The sequence below is a fragment of the Mobula birostris genome, chromosome 18, assembly GCF_030028105.1.
Source record: "Mobula birostris isolate sMobBir1 chromosome 18, sMobBir1.hap1, whole genome shotgun sequence".
Lineage (NCBI taxonomy): Eukaryota > Metazoa > Chordata > Chondrichthyes > Myliobatiformes > Myliobatidae > Mobula > Mobula birostris.
Genome location: NC_092387.1, coordinates 62220761 through 62241049, shown reverse-complemented (window position 1 = coordinate 62241049; position 20289 = coordinate 62220761). Strand labels below are relative to the sequence as shown.

The 20289-nt window shown below is 41.9% G+C and overlaps 1 protein-coding gene across 2 annotated transcripts in view; it reads right to left on the bottom strand.

Annotated features, from left to right (window-relative positions):
* Positions 1-585: 585 nt before the first annotated feature.
* Positions 586-20289, bottom strand: part of tubgcp4 (tubulin gamma complex component 4) — a 53944-nt gene continuing 34240 nt past the window's right edge. For both annotated transcript variants that reach the window (XM_072282047.1, XM_072282049.1), the window contains 8 exons: positions 19669-19774; positions 18042-18149; positions 16607-16736; positions 14980-15157; positions 9075-9209; positions 7173-7289; positions 3265-3404; positions 586-2097 (listed from right to left, as the gene is read on the bottom strand). In XM_072282047.1, coding sequence (XP_072138148.1) covers positions 2085-2097; positions 3265-3404; positions 7173-7289; positions 9075-9209; positions 14980-15157; positions 16607-16736; positions 18042-18149; positions 19669-19774 — 927 coding nt within the window. In that variant the 3' untranslated portion in view covers positions 586-2084. The remainder of the gene's footprint in view (positions 2098-3264; positions 3405-7172; positions 7290-9074; positions 9210-14979; positions 15158-16606; positions 16737-18041; positions 18150-19668; positions 19775-20289) is intronic.

Sequence of the window (20289 nt, the reverse complement as noted above, 5' to 3'; positions counted from 1 at the left end):
AGCTCATGCTCTCTTCTTGCTGCTGCCAGCAGGTAGAAGGTACAAGAGCCTCAGGACTCACACCACCAGGTTCAAGAACAGTTATTACCCCTCAACCATTAGGCTTTTGAATGAAAGGGGATAACTACACTCACTTGCCCTATCATTGGAATGTTCCTACAACCAAAGATCTCATTTTAAGGACTCTTTATCTCATGTTCTTGTTACTTATTGCTATTTATTTATTTTTGCATTTGCACAGGTTGTCTTCTGCAGTCTGGTTGATCTTTAATTGATCTGGTTATAGTTACTATTCTATAGATTTCATGAATATGCCCGTAAGCAAATGAATTTCAGGGTTTGGATATGATGACATATATGCATTTTGATAATAAAATTTACTTTGAAGTTTGTTAATTCATAGGATGAGCTTCCGGGAAATACAACAAAACACGATTTCTGCCTGCAATGCTTCCTTCTGTGGAAGTGTTCAGAGCTTGGCACAGAAAATGAGGGAGGGGAAAGAGTGAGTCAGACGGGGAAGGGAGATGGAGGTCCTGAACTATACAAGGCTCTTAGCTGAGATTATGAAGACACGCAGTCCTCTTTTATTGTCATTTAGTAATGCATGCATTAAGAAATAATACATTATTTCCTCTGGTGTGATATCACAAAACACAGGACAGACCAAGACTGAAAAAAACTAACAAAGCCACATAATTATAACATATAGTTACAACAGTGCAACAATACCATAACTTGATGAAGAAGTCCATGAGCACAGTAAAAGTTCAAAGTCTCTCAAATGTCCCACATCTCACGCAGACGGGAGAAGGAAGAAAAACTCTCCCTGCCATGCCCGACCACAGTCTGGCTCTGAGTCATCCGAAAACTTCGAGCTCTGATCAGCTCTCCGACACCGAGTACTGAGCGCCATCTCTATCCGAGCGATTCGACCTCCATCTCGGTCGCCAACAGCAGGCAAAGCCGGGGATTTTCAGGCCTTCCCTCCGAAACATTCCCGACCATGCAGTAACAATAGCAGCCAACGAGCGTTTCAGAAATTTTTCCACATGTTCCTCTGTGCTTTCACAGCTGTCTCCAACAAATCAGAATTGTCCACAGCCCCCACTTAACGGATATGATATCATTTTCACCAGAGGGCTGTGCACGTGCGGCGCGCTGCTTTCTCTCCTCCCTTACAGTAATTGAAGTGGGATTAGTCTGTACCAGTGATAAAAGCAGACTGTTTGTGTACTGACCTGTTTAACAAAGACACTCACACAGCAGCATGGGTTTCATTTTATTGAGTTCCACTAATAAAATTGGGATGAGGGGTAAAAGAATGAAAAACAGTTTCTTTCTTTTGGTAGGCACAGAGGATTTAGTACTGATCGGAATCTAGAGGATCAACATTTCATTTAGCTGTATACATGTGCATTGTTGAAAGAGAATTAAACTTGAACTTGCAACTTTGCTTGAAGCACCACGAGGTACTGACATTGATAAACCCGGACCTAAGGCAGGGAAGGATATTCCCAGTTAATTGTGGCTTTTGGACCAGTTTTGGGTAAAGCATCTGAACTTTCAAAAGCAATTTTTTTTTTTTTTTTAGAACCTCTGCCTATCCAATAGCAGTTCTTAAAGAAGTCCATCACTCTGGTATGAATTGATCTTTATCGTTGTTCTAATCACCCTGAACCTTTCTTATCCCACCAGTCAGTGCCCCTCCTTTGAGATTTGGTGGTCAGATGATAGTAGGAGCCAGGGCAGGGAACAGAGAGTGTTCAGACTGTGCAGCGAGTTTGTAGAACTTCAGGGAACCATAACTTCTACACTGAATTAATTTAATGTGTCAACGAGAGTGGAATCAGGTGACAGGTCAACAAATCATTCATGAAACTCTTCCCTGGTAGACTGAAAATAAGCCCAGACTGCAGTGTGATCCCAAGTTCTCTGTGAAGGCTTCATACAGTTGCTTTCCCAAGGATGGATGCAGGAGGGGCAGATATAGCTGGCAGGGTCACACATGCAACTTTGAACCGCAGATGGGTCAACAACACCAGAGACCGGTGAAGGTGAGGAACCAGTGGACCCAAGGCAGGTCAGATGCTAAAACTGAAAAAGAAATGAAGGCTTTGTTAAAGGGTTAAACACAAGAGATTCTGCAGATGCTAGGAATCTTTAACAACACACAAAAAATGTTGGAGGAACTCAGCAGATCAACATCTATGGAGGGGAATAAATTGACGACATTTTGGCAGAGACCTTTATTCAGGACTGAAAAGGAAGGTGGTAGAAGCCAGAATAAGAAGGAAAAACTACTGTAAATTCCTGCTTCTGGATACTTTCACAGTGACTCACAGGTCCCATTTCATAAATTGATAGCAGTTACACGAGCACAGTGAGACCTGTTGCACAAGGTAATACTTACATTTTATAGACACAAGAGATTCTGCAGATGCTGAAAACATTGAGCAATATACACTAAATGCCGGCTGAATCTATGGAGGGAAACAGTCGACATTTCGGGCCGAAACCCTTATCAGGACCAGAAAGGAAGGGGGAAGAAGGGGAGGGAGTACAAACGGACAGGTAATAGGTGTGATCAAGTGAGGAGGAAGGTGGGTTTGGGCCAAAACTCTTTATCAGGATTCAATGTTTAGTTCTAAGTCTGTCCAACAGTCCATATTTCTTTCTAAGGATACCTTAGAATAATGCTCTACTAATATCAATTGTCTAGCAAGTATCAATACGTAACAGACACTGTTACTTCACCTGCTCACTCTTGATACAAGCTCAAGTATGTATGCACATCCATGCAGTTTCTACATCAAGCACTTAGACTAATTTTCCTTGCAGGGTCTAAGCTCCCTCCCTCGCCTGGTGGGCTGTATGGCACCAGCTGACTCTGCGTTTCACCAGGCCATGTTTAGCACTCCATTGGACATGCAAGAGACTGCAGATGCTGGAATTTGGAGCAAAAAACAAAAACGAACTGCTGAAAGAACTCAACAGGTTGACCAGTAACTGTGGAGGTAAAGTGATGCTTGACATTATCGGCTGAGGCCCTACATCAGGACATTTTTTTCATACATATAGCTCCAGTGCAGGCTCCACTAGATGGCGCATTTAATCCAGTTATCAGCATGACTTATCAGTAAAGGTTGAGCAATCTAGGGTTTTTCTCTTTGGAGCAAAGGGGGATGAGAGGTGACTTGATAGAGGTGTACAAGGTGATAAGAGGCATAGTTAGACTTAACACTTGCCACTGCCCACTCTCACCTTCCTAACGTGCCTCCAGAATGTGTGTAGTACTTGTTGTAGTCCAGTCGTAGGAGTAGCTGGGCCAAGTCAGAGTTGATCTGATGATTACGAACGCTTGACAGGATCTTGAAGAGGAGGGATGACTGCCGACTGAAACCCTAAAGAGCATCCAAAACGAGAAAATCAGCCTTGGTCAACAGATGGATCATTGTGCCCGGGAACAGAAGACCTGTTTGTCAGGGAAAGCTAACAATGAGTTGCAGAGGTGACAGACGACAGCACAGTGGCTCAGTTCACAGAGCTGCTGCCTCACGATAGCAGTGACCCCACTTCAATACTGACTTTGGAGTTTGTATGTTCTTCCTATCACTGCATGGGCCTCCCCCAGGTACTCTAGTTCCCTCCCACATTGCACAGAGGTGTAGGTTTATAAACTCAGAGGTTTCTTTATTAGGCGCCCCTGTACACCTGCTTGGTAATGCAAGTATCTAATCAGTCAATCATGTAGCAGCAACTCAATACATAAAGCATGCAGACATGGTCAAGAGGTTCAGTTGTTGTTCTGACATTGACAATGGAATGGTTGTTGGTGCCAGACAGGGTGGTTTGAGTATCTCAGAAACTACTGATCTCCTGGGATTTTTCACACACACAGCAGTCTCTATAGTTTAAAGAGAACAGCATGAGAAACAAAAAACAACATCCAGCAAGCAGCAGTTAATGAGAGAGGTCAGAGGAGAATGGTCAAACTGGTTCAAGCTGACTGGAAGACCACAGTAACTGAAATAACTTTGTGTTACAACAGTGGTATGCAGAAGAGCATCTCTGAATGTACAGCATGCCAAACCTTAAAGTGCATGGGCAACAGCAGCAGAAAACAATGAATATACACTTAGTGGCTACTTTATGAAGTACAGAAGGTACCTAATAAAGTGACCATTGAGTATAGGTTAATTGAGCCACTGTACTGTATGTTTCCCCCCTTGTGAGTAGTAAAGGAAGAGATATGGAGAATTTGGGAATAATGAAAAATGAGACTGATAGAGGAATAATGTGAATAGGTGGATTCAACAGGCCAAAGGCTATTTCTATGCTATATACCTCAATGACTCTAGATCTTAAAGTGTTGTTCAATAATCTAGTTGTAATTCTGTGTTTACCTCCTTGAGAGACTGATGGAAAGCAAGCACACAAAGGAGAATGAAAAATGAATGAAAGTAAAGATTGTTTTTACTTTAACTAAAGGGTCATAGAATCAAATAGTACTGGACGATCTTTGGATCACATCTCTTCAAAGACTGGGATGAAGCTGAACAAACCTTTAAGAGGCAACCATAATTCTTTGTTTTGTAGAAACAGAGTACAGAATGTAAAAATTCATAAGCAATACCAAAAATGTAGTTACTTGGTAAGTCCACCCTGGAGATATTTTTACATTATTGGCATCTAATTACACTGGACAGTAAAGGTTTTGCTTCCTGAATACATTTGGGTGTATCTTATGGATTTTGGGCAGCTGATTATGAAAATCACCATGAAATTTCCTTATCACACACCATTTTAAAAAAAATTGCCTCAATTTGTTATTTCGATTCATAATTCAAGTCAGAATAACTGATGCCAAGATTAAGGAAGGCATTTTTGTTGGTCCACAAATCAAACAGGTCATCAATGACAGGCAATTCAAAGAACTTCTAGACGGGACCGGAGAAAATTGCATAGAGAGCATTCAAGAATGTTGTTGAAAATTTTCTTGGCAACTACAGAGCACCAAACTACATGCAGCTGGTTAACACCATGCTTCAAGCATACAAAATCATGAAGTGCAAAATGTCACTAAAGATTCATTTTCTGCATTCCCATTTAGACTTCTTCCCTGCAAATCTTGGTGCTGTCAGTGACAAGCACGGTGAAACGTTTCACCAAGGCAATGTGGTTCCAGGGCAATGGTATAAGGGCAACTGGAATCCATTAATGTTAGCCTATTATTGTTCTACATTTAATTGAAAAGCCTCCTACACCGAGTACAAACAAAAATCATCAAGCATCAGCAGCATTATGCAATTTAACACATTATATTCTATTAAAGTTAATTTCTTGTTTCACCAAATTCCTATGTGATATAAGTAGTCTGAAATTATTTTTGTGTTCAGCTTCAAGTGGTCTATCATAAACAAAAAAAAATTCTGAGGAAGCAATACTTTTGAAAAATCTATTGTCCAGTAATACTGAAAGCATTAAAGCAGTGAAGAAATGCTGCGTAACTTCTTTGTATGTCACCAGGGAATAAAGAGTAATAGAAAGACAGAAAACTGGCAAACAAGAGCTTTCATACTCCCGCAAGTCAACTCAGAGAGTTGAGATGAACTTCATGCTGTCAAATAACTACCTAGATTCTAACTTGCTGGTGCCAGGAGATTTTTTTAAAAAAATAAGTTTTACAATACTGTGTAAAGGTCTCAGGTACCCTAGATATTTTATATGGTTTCAGATGGTATGACTTCCACAGAGTACTGATCTCAACATCATCGAGGCTATCCGGGATTACCTGGAGAGACAGAAGCAAGCAAGACAGCCAAAGTCTGCAGAAGAACTGTGGTAAGTTCTCCAAGATGATTCGAACAACTGACCAGTGAATTTTCTTATAAAACTGCATTACAGTGTACACAAGGCAATTGATGCAGTTTCAAAGGCAAAGGATGGTCACACTAAATATTGACTTAATTTGATTTTTACTGTTTACTGCTCTTTATAGCAAATATTTTGGTATTTAGAAACTTCATTTCACTTCATTTGAAGGCATCTTCACCTTACAGAATTATTTTACATATATCTAAGACCTTTGCAGTTTTGCTATTCTTTCTTTGTAATGACACTTATGTGCTGGATCCACGACAGATCCTCGGAAATGAACACCAAGGAATTTAAAGTTGCTGACCGTCACCATCTCTGATCCCCCAATGAGGACTAGCTCATAGACCTCCATTTTACTCCTCCTGAAGTCCTTGGTCTTGCTGATACTGAGTGAAAGGTTATTGTTGTGGCAACACCCAGCCAGATTTTCAGTCTCCCTCCTATATGCTGAATCACCACCACCTTTGATTCAGACAAAGACAATGGTGTTGTCAGCAATTTTGAATATATCATTGGAGCTGTGCTTAGCCACACAGTAATAAGTATATAGCAAGTAGAGCAGGGGGCTAAGCACACGGACTTGTGGTGCACCTGTGCTGATGGAGATGGTCGAGGAGATGTTGTTGCCAATCCAAACCGACTGGGGTCTGCAAGTGAGGAAATCGAGGATCCAGTTTCACAAAGAGGTATGAGGCCAAGTCTTGAAGCTTACTGATTAGTTTTGACAGCCTTCTCAGATTCATATTCATTTATCACATGTATATTGAGAACATACAGTGAAATGTCTAGTTTGCAGTTAGAACCAACACAATTTAAAGGTACGCTGGGGGAAACCCGCCAAGTGTCACCACACGTTCTGATGTCAAAATAGCATGGTCACCACCTCCTACAGAACAACAAAACAGCAACAGCCAAACAAGCCCCTCTCCCACCCTCCCACTCACAGATATGATTGTCTTTCGCCCCAAGAAGTCCATGCTGACCAAGCCACCCATCCAAGTTTGGCCCAATCTCATGCACTATGCAGCTGATAATTACTTTTAAGGTGATCAGTGTAATTATTTGTGTGTGTCTGCTTTAGCGATTTAAAGAACGTTTGCCCCTGTTAAAATGAAGTCAAGAGACTTGACTTCATCCATCCACACTACTAAGAAAGAGGATGTACTTCAACCTCTCTCCCATACGGCACCAAAACTTTAGCCTAGATCCCTCATACAGCTACTGGAGTTGGGCTCAGATCCCCATCAGTTTTCAGTCTGATAGGTGGAGAGTGCAGGATTGTCAGAACTTACCGTTACCAAGAGGTCCAGTTGTGGTGCACCCCTGTCATCCAACGGTCCTGGATTCTGACTAACCAGAGAGCAGAAGTTATGGCACAATTCCAGGATCTCATTCAGACAATGGAACACCTACAGAGAGTGGGAATGAACTCATCAAACGCTGCTGCCCCATTGAAAAGCTATGTTAGTGAAATATTAATATTGACCCATCAGTTCCTTGCTGACTCTTCGGAGCACACCCATTGCTCCCATTCCCCCTCTCTTTCCTTCCAAGTACTTCTCTCTCACATATGACCACCACCGACCCTCAAAGATAGATTAACTTTTTTTGTCACATGCACATCAAAACATATAGTGAAATGCTTCGTTTGTGTCAGTACCCAACAGAGTCAGAGGCTGTGGGGATAGTTCACAACCGTCACTACATTTCTGGCACCAACATAGCATGCCCACAACTTACTAATCCTTACTAACACATACTTCTATGGAGTGTCTGAGGAAAATGGAGCACTCGGAGAAACCCACATGATCACAGGGTAGAAGTACAAATTCCTTACAGAGTTAAACCCTAATTGCTGGAGCTTTAAAGCATTACCCTGCCACCACAATACCCATTTTGATTACTTTCCCCTTTGACTACTTTTGTCATTATCCTCCACTTAGCTTACTTGGCTGCTGCAAATTATCCTCTTGTGTTTAGGGTCAAAGAGTCCACAGCTTGAAAAAAGGCTCTTTGACCCAACTTGTCCATACAGACTATGTTGCCCAGAGCACGACTCCCATCTGTCTGCATTTAGCTCACAGTCGTCTAAACCTCTCCTATCCATGTACTTATCTCGATGCTTTTGAAATGTTTATGATGTACCTGCCTCAACTATTATTTCTGGCAGCTCATTCCAAAGACCCACCACCCTTTGCATGAGGAAGCTGCCCCTGATACCCCTTTAAAATCTCTTGTTCTGATCTTATACTTATGTTTTTAAGCACTCCCTGGGAAACAGACTATGTGTATTCACTGTCTATGCCCCTCATGATCTAATGTACCTCTATTTGGTCACCCCTCAATCTCCTATGTTCCAGGGAATAACCTCTCTTTATAACTCAGGCCCCCAAGTTCAAGCAACATCCTGGTAAATCTTTTCCTCAGTCTTTCTAGTTCAATAACATCCTTCCTATACACAATACTCCAAGTGCGGCTACATCAATGTCTCATATAACTGCAACACAACTTCCCAGCTGTTATATCGGTGTCCTGACTGACAAAGGCCAGACAGACAACTCTACAAACTCCACACAGACAGCACCAGAGGTCAGGATCAAACCTGGGTCTGTGGAGCTCGGAGCAGAGACGGCACATCCTCACGCCATTGCAGTTTTCAACCCGCCATGATCCAGTACATACTGCAATTTCATCTAAGTCAGATTTAGGGTTGTTATCACTGACATATGTTGTGAAATTTGATTGTTCGGTGGCAACAGTACAGTGCAATACATAAATTTAACTATAAATTACAATGATATATAAAATGAGAAAATAAATGGTGCAAAAAGACAGTAAACTAGTGAGGTAGTGTTCATGGACTATTTAAAAACCTGACGGTAGAGGGAAAGACACTGTTCTTAAAACACTGAGAGTGTATGTTCAGGCTCCTGTACCTCCTCCCTGATGGTAGTACTGAGAGGAGGGCATGTCCTGGATGGTGAGGGACATGCCCTCCTCATGATAAATACAGCCTTCTTGAGAGGTTGTCCTTCAGAGCTGCACACAAAGAGTCACACTCTCCAGCACCATCTTGTCACATCTGGCCCAAATTCCTGAGATGCTATCTAAATTCCTGGCAAAACTGAACAGCTGAGGCTTCACCTGCACCACTTAATCACGACTTACTTGCCATTAAAGGGAAATATACTCACTGGTTTGAGCAGGATGAACGACTGGGCCAGTAGGTTACTCAGGAAGTGATCGTGAGCCAGTCGGACGCTTTCAAAATCTCGTATAGAATTTATTTGCTGCAGGAGCTGTGAAAACTGAGACTCGAGGACATCCACCTGCAATGGGACAAAGTAGCATTAAGCATCAAATTAAGCAACACAACGCATGGAGGGATTTGGATTCCGCCAGCTTTATGTCAATGTTTCAGTTCTGTCAGTGGAGACAGCTTTGCAAGGTGTCATCTGAGCAAACACAAAGCCAGCGTGCAGGTACAGCTTGGTTCAGCATCCTCAGACCATAATTACAAGACATGTTTTGCTGGAACAGGTACTTCATACTGCACCTAGTATTTTCAGCTGTAAGTTGCTGGAAACTGAAGCCAGATACAGCACAGTGGAGGACGATGAAACAAAATCAGAATCAGGTTTATTGTTAGTGACATATGTCATGAAATTGTTTTGCAGCAGCAGTACAGTGCAATACATTAAAAATACTGTAAATTACATTACAAAATATAGTGGATTCGGGTTAAATGGGACACATCGGGACCAGTACATTTTCACCCAATTAAGCAGCTGCCCCAATTAGCCAAAGTTTAAATATGGAAATAGTTAAAAAGGTATAATAAAAGACAAACTACAGTTTAACTGAGTAACAAATTATGTAATTAAATGAAATACAGAACAAATTAGAACACTACTAATACAACAGGAATTCTGCAGATGCTGGAAATTCAAGCAACACTACTAATACTATGACATATGGGGCAAGGCTGAGTGATCTGTGTGCCCACTGTGCTCCAAGCGAGGAACCCTGGAGCACATCCTCAGCGGCTGCACAAGGACACTTGGTGAGGGACGGTACAGGTGGAGGCATGATCAGGTCCTGAAGACCATCGCTGAAGCCGTCAGCGCAGGAGTTTTGTGGGCGAAGCAGTCCCGACCCTCCAAGCAGACCATTGCCTTTGTCAGAGCTGGGGAGCTGCCAATACCTGCCAAAAGAACATCTGCAGGCATCCTGACCTCTGCGAGGGACTGGCAGCTGTTGGTGGACCTCCAGCGGCAGCTGAAGTTCCCCAACCATATCGCAGCCACCGCCCTGCAACCAGACACTGCCCTAGTGTTTGAGTCTACTAAGCAAGTGGTGCTGCTGGAGCTGACAGTCCCATGGGAAGATAGCTTGGAAGAGGCCTTTGAAAGGAAGCTCTCCAAGTACGCAGGACTGGTCAGCAACTGTCAGCAGGCTGGGTGGAAAGCGAGGTGTCTCGCAGTGGAGGTTGGTTGTAGGGGATTTGCAGCCCGTTCCTTAGTTGGAGCCTTCAGCAATTTGGGCATCGAGGGAGAGAGGAAGAGGAGAGTCATCCGCAGTACCATTAATGCCGCAGAGAGGGCCTCAAGATGGCTGTGGCTCAAACACCATGGAGTCATAAGTAGCTAGCCATCTGGACACAAGCTGAGGTCTGATCAGCCCTGGCTGGGTCACCTGGAGGAGGGTGTATGATGTTGAAAGACTCGAAACACCCGATGATTCCAGGAACATCACTGAAGATATGTCCAGAAGCATCAGTAGATGTATGTACATAGCTGATTGTTGTATAAAACTGTGTATTAGGTCCTAATAGTTATCGACGGAGGAATTCATTCAGTGTACGATGCCATGTTCTATTGATTGTAAATAAACAAAACCAGTGCAGATAATATGGACTACTTTCATATAATGCTTTCGATGACTGCATCTTCCAACAATTCATTTTCATTATAACAATCAAGATAACCGTTGATACCTTTAAATCCTTCGTAGTTCCTAACTTGTTGAAGTAGTGAAATCACTTCATTTACTCTCCCAGAGTTTCTGGCATCTCCAGCCTAATGCTTGAAACCACAGGGAATAAAACAGTTCTCAATCATCTTACTGCTTATTTCTCGCCAACTAAAAGCGACAAAAAAAAATCACTGGTTTTGAATACAAATACACATAACCAACATAATTCAATATCTGTTCGCTCTAAGCACAGCATAGCGTCTAATGGCCACAGAAGTGCACTTGACTGATGCGAGTTAGAAACTGTTTGGCAATAGACTCCTGTCCCAATTAAGTGGCATAGTGTTCCAAATAAACAAAGGGAATCCAGCTGTTTTCTTGATTAGATGGGATTGTGAAATGGGCCCAGCAGAGATTGCACTTTCTGAGGAAGCTTAAACAAGCATCACTCCCCACTAACATCTTAACTACATTCTACAGAGGCGTGGTTGAGAGTGTGCTGACCTTTTGCATCACAACCTGGTACTCCAGCTGCAGTGCTGTCGACAAAAAAGCCTTGCAGAGGGTGGTTAGGGGAGCAGAGAAGGTTATTGGGGTCTCCCTATCTTCTGTCCAAGACCTCTTTCAGAGTCGATGCCTCCAGAAGACACGGTACATCATTAAAGACCCCTCACACCCTCTCCATGAACTGGTTGTTCTTCTGCCATCAGGCAAACGTTACAGGAGCATCAAAACTAAAACCACAAGGCTACTAAACAGCTTCCTCCCACAGGCAGTCAGACTGCTAAATAGCTGCTCCACCTGACTCTGCTTTGGACACTTTTAACTTGCACTGGACACTTATAACTTGATTTTAACTGACGTGTGGCTGTTGTGTTTTACTATTTATTGTTATGTTTATTATTTAGTGTTGAATTTGTTATGTTATGATTGCACTGCTCCTGAGAAACGCTGTCTCATTCTGCCCTGCAGAGCTGATGTACGGTTAGAATGACAATAATGTTTTTTGAATCTTTGAAATCTTGAATCTAGTTATTGTTCTTAAAAAGTTGTCCCAATAAGCAGTTATTTCAATTAACCAATGGCCCAATTACCTGGAATCCATGTATAATTTTTTAAATTTTGAAAAGCAGTGCAAAAAGAGAGCAAAAATAGTGAGGTAGTGTTCATGGGTTTATTATACATTCAGAAAACTGTTGGCAGAGGGGAAGAAGCTGTTCCTAAAACATTGAGTGAGAGGGGCAGTAGAGCTGTGGGACAAGAATGAATGGTGAGAGTTTCACTTAACCAGCGAGACTTAAGAGTTGAGGAAGAAACAGAAGAAAGATGAGGGTGGTGAATTAAAGGGTCAGATCTATGAAGCTGAATAAAGAGGGAGAGAACAATATGACAGGGCAACATGGAAAGGAAGAATTATTCTTCCTCTTCAAATTTCCTCTGAAATTTGGGGAGGAAGAAAAAGATGAACCATCAGGTTTCTGTGAATGGGGTCTGGAACCTGGGGACCAAAGTGGTGAAAGGCAGCAAACAATCGTCCATTAGGGATACACCAGTCTTGATGCAAGGTTTCGACCCAAAGTAGACTATTCCTATATTCTGCACCGCCCCCCACCACCACCAGATGCTGCTCGACCTACTGCGTTTCTCCCACAGATTGTATTTTGAACAAACAATCTGTTGAATGCAATGGAGGTTGGACAGATGTATGAACCAGCTGACAAAGTTGAAAATAAGTATCTACAAAAAAACCTTTACCCAACTTGTACCCATCACCTTCCCTTTGACGCTGCCTTTTACTCTGTTGTAAAATTAATGAAAGGAATACACCTAATAAATATTTTGCTGGGCAATGCTTTTCATTAGAAGTATTAGTCCTTTCCAGTTCCTCAGCATTTCATAAAGGAACATTATTAAAGCCCACTGTAGGAAAAAACTCTTAGTTGCAGAAGGGGGAAAGAATCAAATGTTGCACATTGAACATTAGCTTTCAAGTATCAAAACTTAAACTTACAAGGAAAGGTGTAACACACATAAAAATTGCTGGTGAACACAGCAGGGAAAGGTGTAAATCATTCCCACATAATTCTAAGTAAACCAATACCAATAAACCTTTGGTGTTATGATGCATCTGGACAGAAAAACATTATTTACTCCTGAAGTCTGTTCAGTCATTCATTGTAAGGGTAATATAGCACAGAAACAGTCTTTTTGGTCCACCTAGTTCATGCCAAAAAGACATGTCATAAAAGCATAAAGAGATTCTGTATATGCTGGAAATCCGGAGCAACACACACAAAACGTATGTGTGACCTGCTGAGCATTTTGTGTGTATTCCTCAGGATTATTATTACTGTCTTAAATGATATGGTATTTGCTGTTTTGCAGCAGTATCGTCCAAAGACATAAAATTGCTATAAATTACAGTCGGTCCTCCATATCCACGGATTCAACCAACGGCAGATTGAAAATATTCGAAAAAAAATTCCAGAAAGTTCCAAAAAGCAAAACTTGAATTTGCTGCGCACCGAGCACTACACTGAATCCACGCGAATGAAGTGATGTGTAGGCGTACCCTGCTGTAGCCTCCCGCCATTTCACAGATCCTCAGTCTCTCTCCAGCACTCGTTGTTTGAGCATTGTTTGCCTCGCATCTCGTTCATTCGCTACTTGTGCTGTGAGTGAGAGGAAGGAGCTTAAGGCTAGTAAGGAATGGCTGGCTATGTAAAGCGCTACAGCCTCAAGAGCTTAAAGATCACGGGAGAATCGGCGTCGGCTGATGCCGAGGCAGCATCAGCGTTCCCAGAAGAGCTACGATGGTTGCGTCTGTACTAAACATGTACAGACCTTTTTTTTCATCATTATTCCCTAAACAATATAGTATAACAACTATTTACATAGCATTTACATTGTATTAGGCATTATAAGTAAATCTAGAGATGATTTGAAGTAAACTGGAGGATGTGCATAGGTTATATGCAAATACTACACCATTTTATATAAGGGACTTGAGCATCCGCGGATTTTGGTATCCGCAGGGGGTCCTGGAAATCCCCTGCAGATACCGAGGGACAACTGTACAATTAAATAAACAGTACAAGAAAAGGAATAATGAGCTGACCAACTGCTTAGAGCTGAAGATCTCTGCCACCTCCACCAGAACAAGTGCTTACCAACCTTTCTTGAACAATCTGCCTCTCACTTTATGTGCCCTTGCACTTTTTCCACCTCAACCTCCCCCACCAGTAAAGACAAAGATTTAAAGATTAGCTTTATTTGTCACAGGAACATCAAAACATACAGCAATTGCATTGATTGTGTCAACAAGCAAAACAGTGCAAGGAGGTGCTGGGGCAGCATGCAAAATTGATTACAAAGGATCACTGGGACCCGAGTCACCTCAACCACAATGTTTTCCAGCTGCTAACATCCAGGAAACAGTATGACAGCATAGGAGCCAGGACCAACAGGCTCTGAAACAGCTTCTTCCACTAGGTCATGAATTACACTCTGATTTGAGTGTATTTCTAGGTTATATTGACTGTTCTATTTATTATAAATTACTATGATTGCACATTTAGACGGAGACGTAACGTAAAGATTTCACTCCTCACTTATGTGAAGGATGTAAGAAATAAAGTCAATTCAATTCAATTAGTAACCAATATGGAAGCCAAGGACTAGATACAGTAATATGCAGAGGGTGTTTCCAGTAGTGGGAGAGTCTAGGACCAGAGGACACAGACTCTGAAGAGAACAACATCCCTTTAACACAGAGATGAAGAGGAATTTCTTTAGCCAGAGGGTGGTGAACCTGTGGAATTCATTGCCATAGATGGCTGTGGAGATCAAGTCATTGGGTATATTTAAAGCAAAGGTTGATAGGTTTTTAATTAGTAAGGACATCAAAGGTTATGAAGAGAAGGTAGGAAGGAGAATGAGGTTGAGCGGGACAATAAATCAGCCATGATGGAATGCCAGAGCAGACTCAATGGACTGACTGGCCTAAATCTGATCTTGTGCCTTATGGTCTCTTCGTATTTCTCTACCAGTCCTTTGCTTTGGCATTTCAGTTACAAGCCCAGTAACTGGTCCTTATAATCTAGCTCCTGCTTTATTCTTGATTACCTGTAGGTAGTATTGTAGGTTGTCCACAAGGAAAGCCATATGGTTCCTCAGTCTCCACTTGACTGCATCCGTCTTGTTGGACTTGAGGTGCTTCCGCTGCATTTGCACTGCCCAGCAGTGTTGCAGTTCTGCCTGCACCCTCCGCACACTCAGCAAGTACTTGAATACAATGTTATACCTGAGGAAGAGAACACCAGATGGGGCGAGGAGCACGTAACTTGGAACGTAGCCTGAACTACAAACCTCCCCCGCGTCATACACTCAGTGGCCACTTTATTGGGTACACCCGCTTGTCAATGCAAACATTTAATCAGCCAATCATGTGGCAGAAACTCAATTCATAAAAGCATGCAGACATGGTCAAGAAATGTTGCTCAGACCAAACATCAGAAAGGGGAAGAAATGTGATCTATGTCACTTTGACCATGGAATGATTGTTGGTGTCAGACAGGGTGGTTTGAGTATCTCAAAAACTGCCTGGTTTCCTCGGATTTTCACACACACCAGTCTCTAGGGTTTACAAAGAATGGTGCAAAACAAAAAAACCCAGTGAGCGGCAGTTCTGTGGGTGAAAACATCTCGTTAATGAGAGTGGTCAGACTGGTTCCAGCTGACAGGAAGGTGAAAGTAGCTCAAATAATCACACATTAAAATAGTGGTGTGCAAAATAGCATCTCTGAATGCACAACATGTCGACCCCTGAAGTGGATGGGCTGCAGCAGCAGAAGATCACAAACATTCGCTCAGTGGTCATGCTATTAGCTACAGGAAGTAGGTACTGAGTGTAAGAAGCATCTTTTTGATGAGATATCAAATCAAAAAAAAAAATTCAGATACTGGAAGTAAAAACAGAAAGATACGTAGCCCCCAGATCGAATTCTGCAGCTTCCGGTAACTCATTTTGTTTTGTATCATAACTTAAGCTGGGAATAGTGCAGAGGAGATTTATGAGCATGATGTTGGGACTCGAGAGACTGAGTTATGGAGAGAGTCTGAGCAGGTCAGGACTGTGTTCACTGGAGTGTACCAGAATGGGGTATGATCTTATTCCATATACCTGTCTAGTAGTCTCTTAAACTTCACTAGTGTATCTGCCTCCACCACTGACTCAGGCAGTGCATTCCACGCACCAACCACTCTCTGAGTAAAAATCCTTCCTCTAATATCCCCCTTGAACTTCCCACCCCTTACCTTAAAGCCATATCCTCTTGTATCGAGCAGTGGTGCCCTGGGGGAAGAGGCGCTGACTATCCACTCTATCTATTCCTCTTATTATCTTGTACACCTCTATCATGTCTCCTCTCATCCTCCTTCTCTCCAAAGAGTAAAGCCCTAGCTCCCTTAATCTCTGATCATAATGCATACTCTCTAAATCAGGCAGCATCCTGGTAAATCTCCTCTGTACCCCTTCCAATGCTTCCACATCATGCACACAGTCTTTTTCCCCAGGGTTGGGGAACCCAAGAACCAGGGACCCAGGTTTAAGGTGAGAGGGGAGAAATTTAATAGGAACCCAAAAGACTTTTTTCTCCCAGAGGGTGGTTAGTATATGGATTGACTGGCCAGACAAAACAATTGTGAAGAAAGGAGGAAAAATAAGGAAGACCAATTCACAAATTAAGCTTACTTTTCCAGCACAGCAGGGGTAAACAGGATGTGCAGAGGCCATTGCACTTTATACGACAGTCCCAGGGCAGACCAGCCAGAAGTAGGGGCTTCACGAGGGGAAGATGACGCGTCGCGGCTCTGTGTTGAATCTATATGTGCACAGGGAGATAGGGAAACATACAGAAACATAAGGCAAAGCTGATAATGGCAATCAATGCTAGGCAACAATTAACATTTGGGAATGAAAGCACAGTAGTTAAATGTTTGAAGCATTAGCTGAGGCAAGCACTAATCAATCAGTTGCTGTGAAAGCCCTCCGGGATCACTGAAGTACTGACTACAGATACTCTACTCTACATGTACAATCATAGGCCTTATATAACCATATGGATCAGCAAAGTTCAAAGGAAGTTTGTTAACAAAGTTCAGCACATGCATGTCACCATATACTACATTGAGATTCATTTTCTTGCTGGCATTCACAGTAACAAAAATTAAATGATAGAATCAATGAAAAATCACACACACACACTGACCAGCAACCAATGTGCAAAAGACAAACTGTGCACATACAAAAATAAATATTTTTAAAATCAGGGATCAGCATCTCGGGGGGGGGGTATATTGTGCCATATACATACTTTGATAATAAATTTAATTGAAATTTGCTGATATATAACACCTATGATCGCACACGTAAAGCAGAACATTTATAGTCAGCACTTTCCTTAAGGACAACAGTCACCTAGAAGAGTTTTCACAGCAATCTGTTGATTTGCATTGATTCAGAAGATACATATTGTCTCAAAAAGCCCAGAACAGAGCAGCAAATCAACACAGGCGGTTATGAACAGATATTAAAATCTAGATTGCAACATGTCCATGTCTCATGACATAACATTATTACTCCTAAACAATATCAAATATTCATTGAATTTAGTTGGAAATGACTTCTGGGCTGAGGCAAGAAACAAATGTTGAAAGCAGTGCCCTGATACTTGAGGCCAATACTCACAGGCTGCCCCACTGAATAATTATCGACACCTACAGAAATGCATACACACTTCTAGGATATATAAATCTCAGAGTACATTAATGAGATGCGACTGGGCCAAAAAGACAAGAATGCAAAGGCACAAGAGATTGTGCAGATCCTGGGAATGTCGAGCAACACACACAAAATGCCGGAGGAACTCAGCAGGTCAGACAGCATCTATGCAAGGAATACTTCCACCTTCCCCACTCTGATGCAGCTTACTTAATTTTCTCTGGACATGCAGACTTCATTTCTGGCAGTCCATCAGTCTGTGCTGGTGCTCTGGATGGTGCTTAGGGCATTACAGGGAACAGAGTGGCAATAACTGGGAATCACTACTAGTGACTCTGTTCCTTAGTTCTCTACTATTCATTAAACAATACTCGGAAAGATTGGAAAGGACGTGTGCATTACCTACCTTTGGGGTCTTTCCCGTGATATTCCACAGTGAGGTGCAGGAGTGGGAGAAGATTGTCATCATCCAATAATACCCTGTGTGCTGATTTCTGGAACGTTACATTGACATCTGTAACACAAGAGATAATGAAGCTGCTGGAAATCAGAGTAACACACACAAAATGCTGGTGGAACTCAGCAGGTCAGGCAGCTTCTAGGGGGAGGAATAAACAGACAAAGTTTCAGACTGAGACCTGTCCTGATGAAGTTCCCAAGAAGGGTTTCAGCCCAAAACGTCAACTGTTTATTCCTCTTCATCAATTCATTATCATCTGTAGACATTCATAGATTAGCGAGTGGGAAAGATCAGAAAGAGGAAACAAGTTAAATAAGTTTTTTACAACTAGCTTTCTGCTATAATTATTTAAACAGAATTAGATTACGTATTTTAAGAAACACAAAAGCATTAGAATCAGAAATTAGGAGCAAGCTATAGTATCTCTTGAACCTGCATCACCATTTGGCTGCTCCTGTACACTTTCCCCCCACAATTCCCAATCCCCACACTACTGCTTCCTTAATGCTTAGTGCTGAAATATCAGCAATTCTACCTAAGAGTTTTATTTAAAAACTGTAACCAAGACATAAGACCTAACCCACAAATTACAGATGGGATAAAAAGTGCCAATTTGGATTAAAAAACCCGCAGTCTTTCCAGAATTCTAGATTTGGGTTTAAAAACTCTTAAAAATAATAGAAAGCAGCCAGCTTCACCAGGTGAAGAGACATGCATGGTAAGCGGCAGATACCTGCTGGTAAAGAATTTTCAGGAGGTTGTAGTGTTTATAATCATATATATTCAGCAATCCATTCCATCACAGGCTCAACCATCCTCACTATCAAGGACATCTTAAGTATGGTGGCATGCATCATAAAGGATCCTCACCATCCAGGACGTGCCCTCTTCTCATTACTACCATCAGTGCAGGAGCCTAAAGACCCACACTCAATGATTTGGTACAACTTCATCTCCTCTGCTACTAGATTCTTGAATGGTCCATGAACCCATGAACACAACTTCTTTATTCCCTTTCTTTGCACTATTTTTTTTGTAATGTATAGAATTTTATGCCTTTGTACTGTATTGCTGCCACAATATTACAAATGTATCAGGCATCATTGATACTAAATCTGACTCTGATAGTTCGTGGCTCACACGCCCACAGAGGTCAAAGTTTTGCAAACTGAAATGTTTGATTGACTTAAATAAAAGTTAAACCATGAACATGTTAACAGAGTGGCTAATAATGACAAATAAGACAAACCTATCTTTAAACTTGTCAATTCATTCTGCAGTTTACCAAGAATGAGCATATAGCCTACTGCTGATAAAGCTTCACGGCAGCATAATTTAGACCACTTACCACATGAACACTGACAGCGATTTTTTGATGAGGCCTCTCATTTTAAAATGCACCATTCTTCTAAAGGAGTGTAGGAAGATTTGCTCTGATCAGAATTTCTACTGAAGTTACCATATCACAGTTACAATAATCAGAGCGTTATTGCTATTCAGAAATTTAATTAACACACTCCCTTCTCTATTCCTAACAAAGCAGCTCCCCCCTCTGGTCATTCGCCTTATTTACCGTGCTCAGTGACTGCCGTTGGTGGAGTCTTTAATAAATGCTGTGCACTGTCGATGAAAGCCTGAAACAGTTCACCTCGACCCAGCAGGTAGAAATCTTTGATTATCTGTAAAACAGCCCAGGATAAATCTGACAGCACTTAATGCTCACCCACAATTTTAGAGAGCGTGTTTTTCACCAACATATTCAAAAAATAGGTATAGTTGAAAGAACAATTAGGTACATTCAAACAGGACATTCTGCAGATGCTGGGAAACTTGAGCAACAACACACACACAATGCTGGAGAAACTCAGCAGATCAGCAGCACCTGTGAAGGGGATTCCAGTGTCTAGATGAAGGGTCCCAGTCTGAAATGTCGACTATTTATAGATACTGCCTGACCTGCTGAGTTCCTCCGGCATTTTGTGTGCATTGTTTATAGTTAAACAAAATACTTTGATTTGAGTTTAGCTCTGCCAAAACAGAAAGTCATACACTTCTTTCCAAGAAACTCAAATGAAGAGCTGAGATCCAGAGTAAATAACAACACTAACATTGAAGAAGAAAGTAGTGTAACTGTCGATCAGGATGAGGTAGTCACCTCACACCACACTGGAGTACCAAATTAAGATAGACTCCA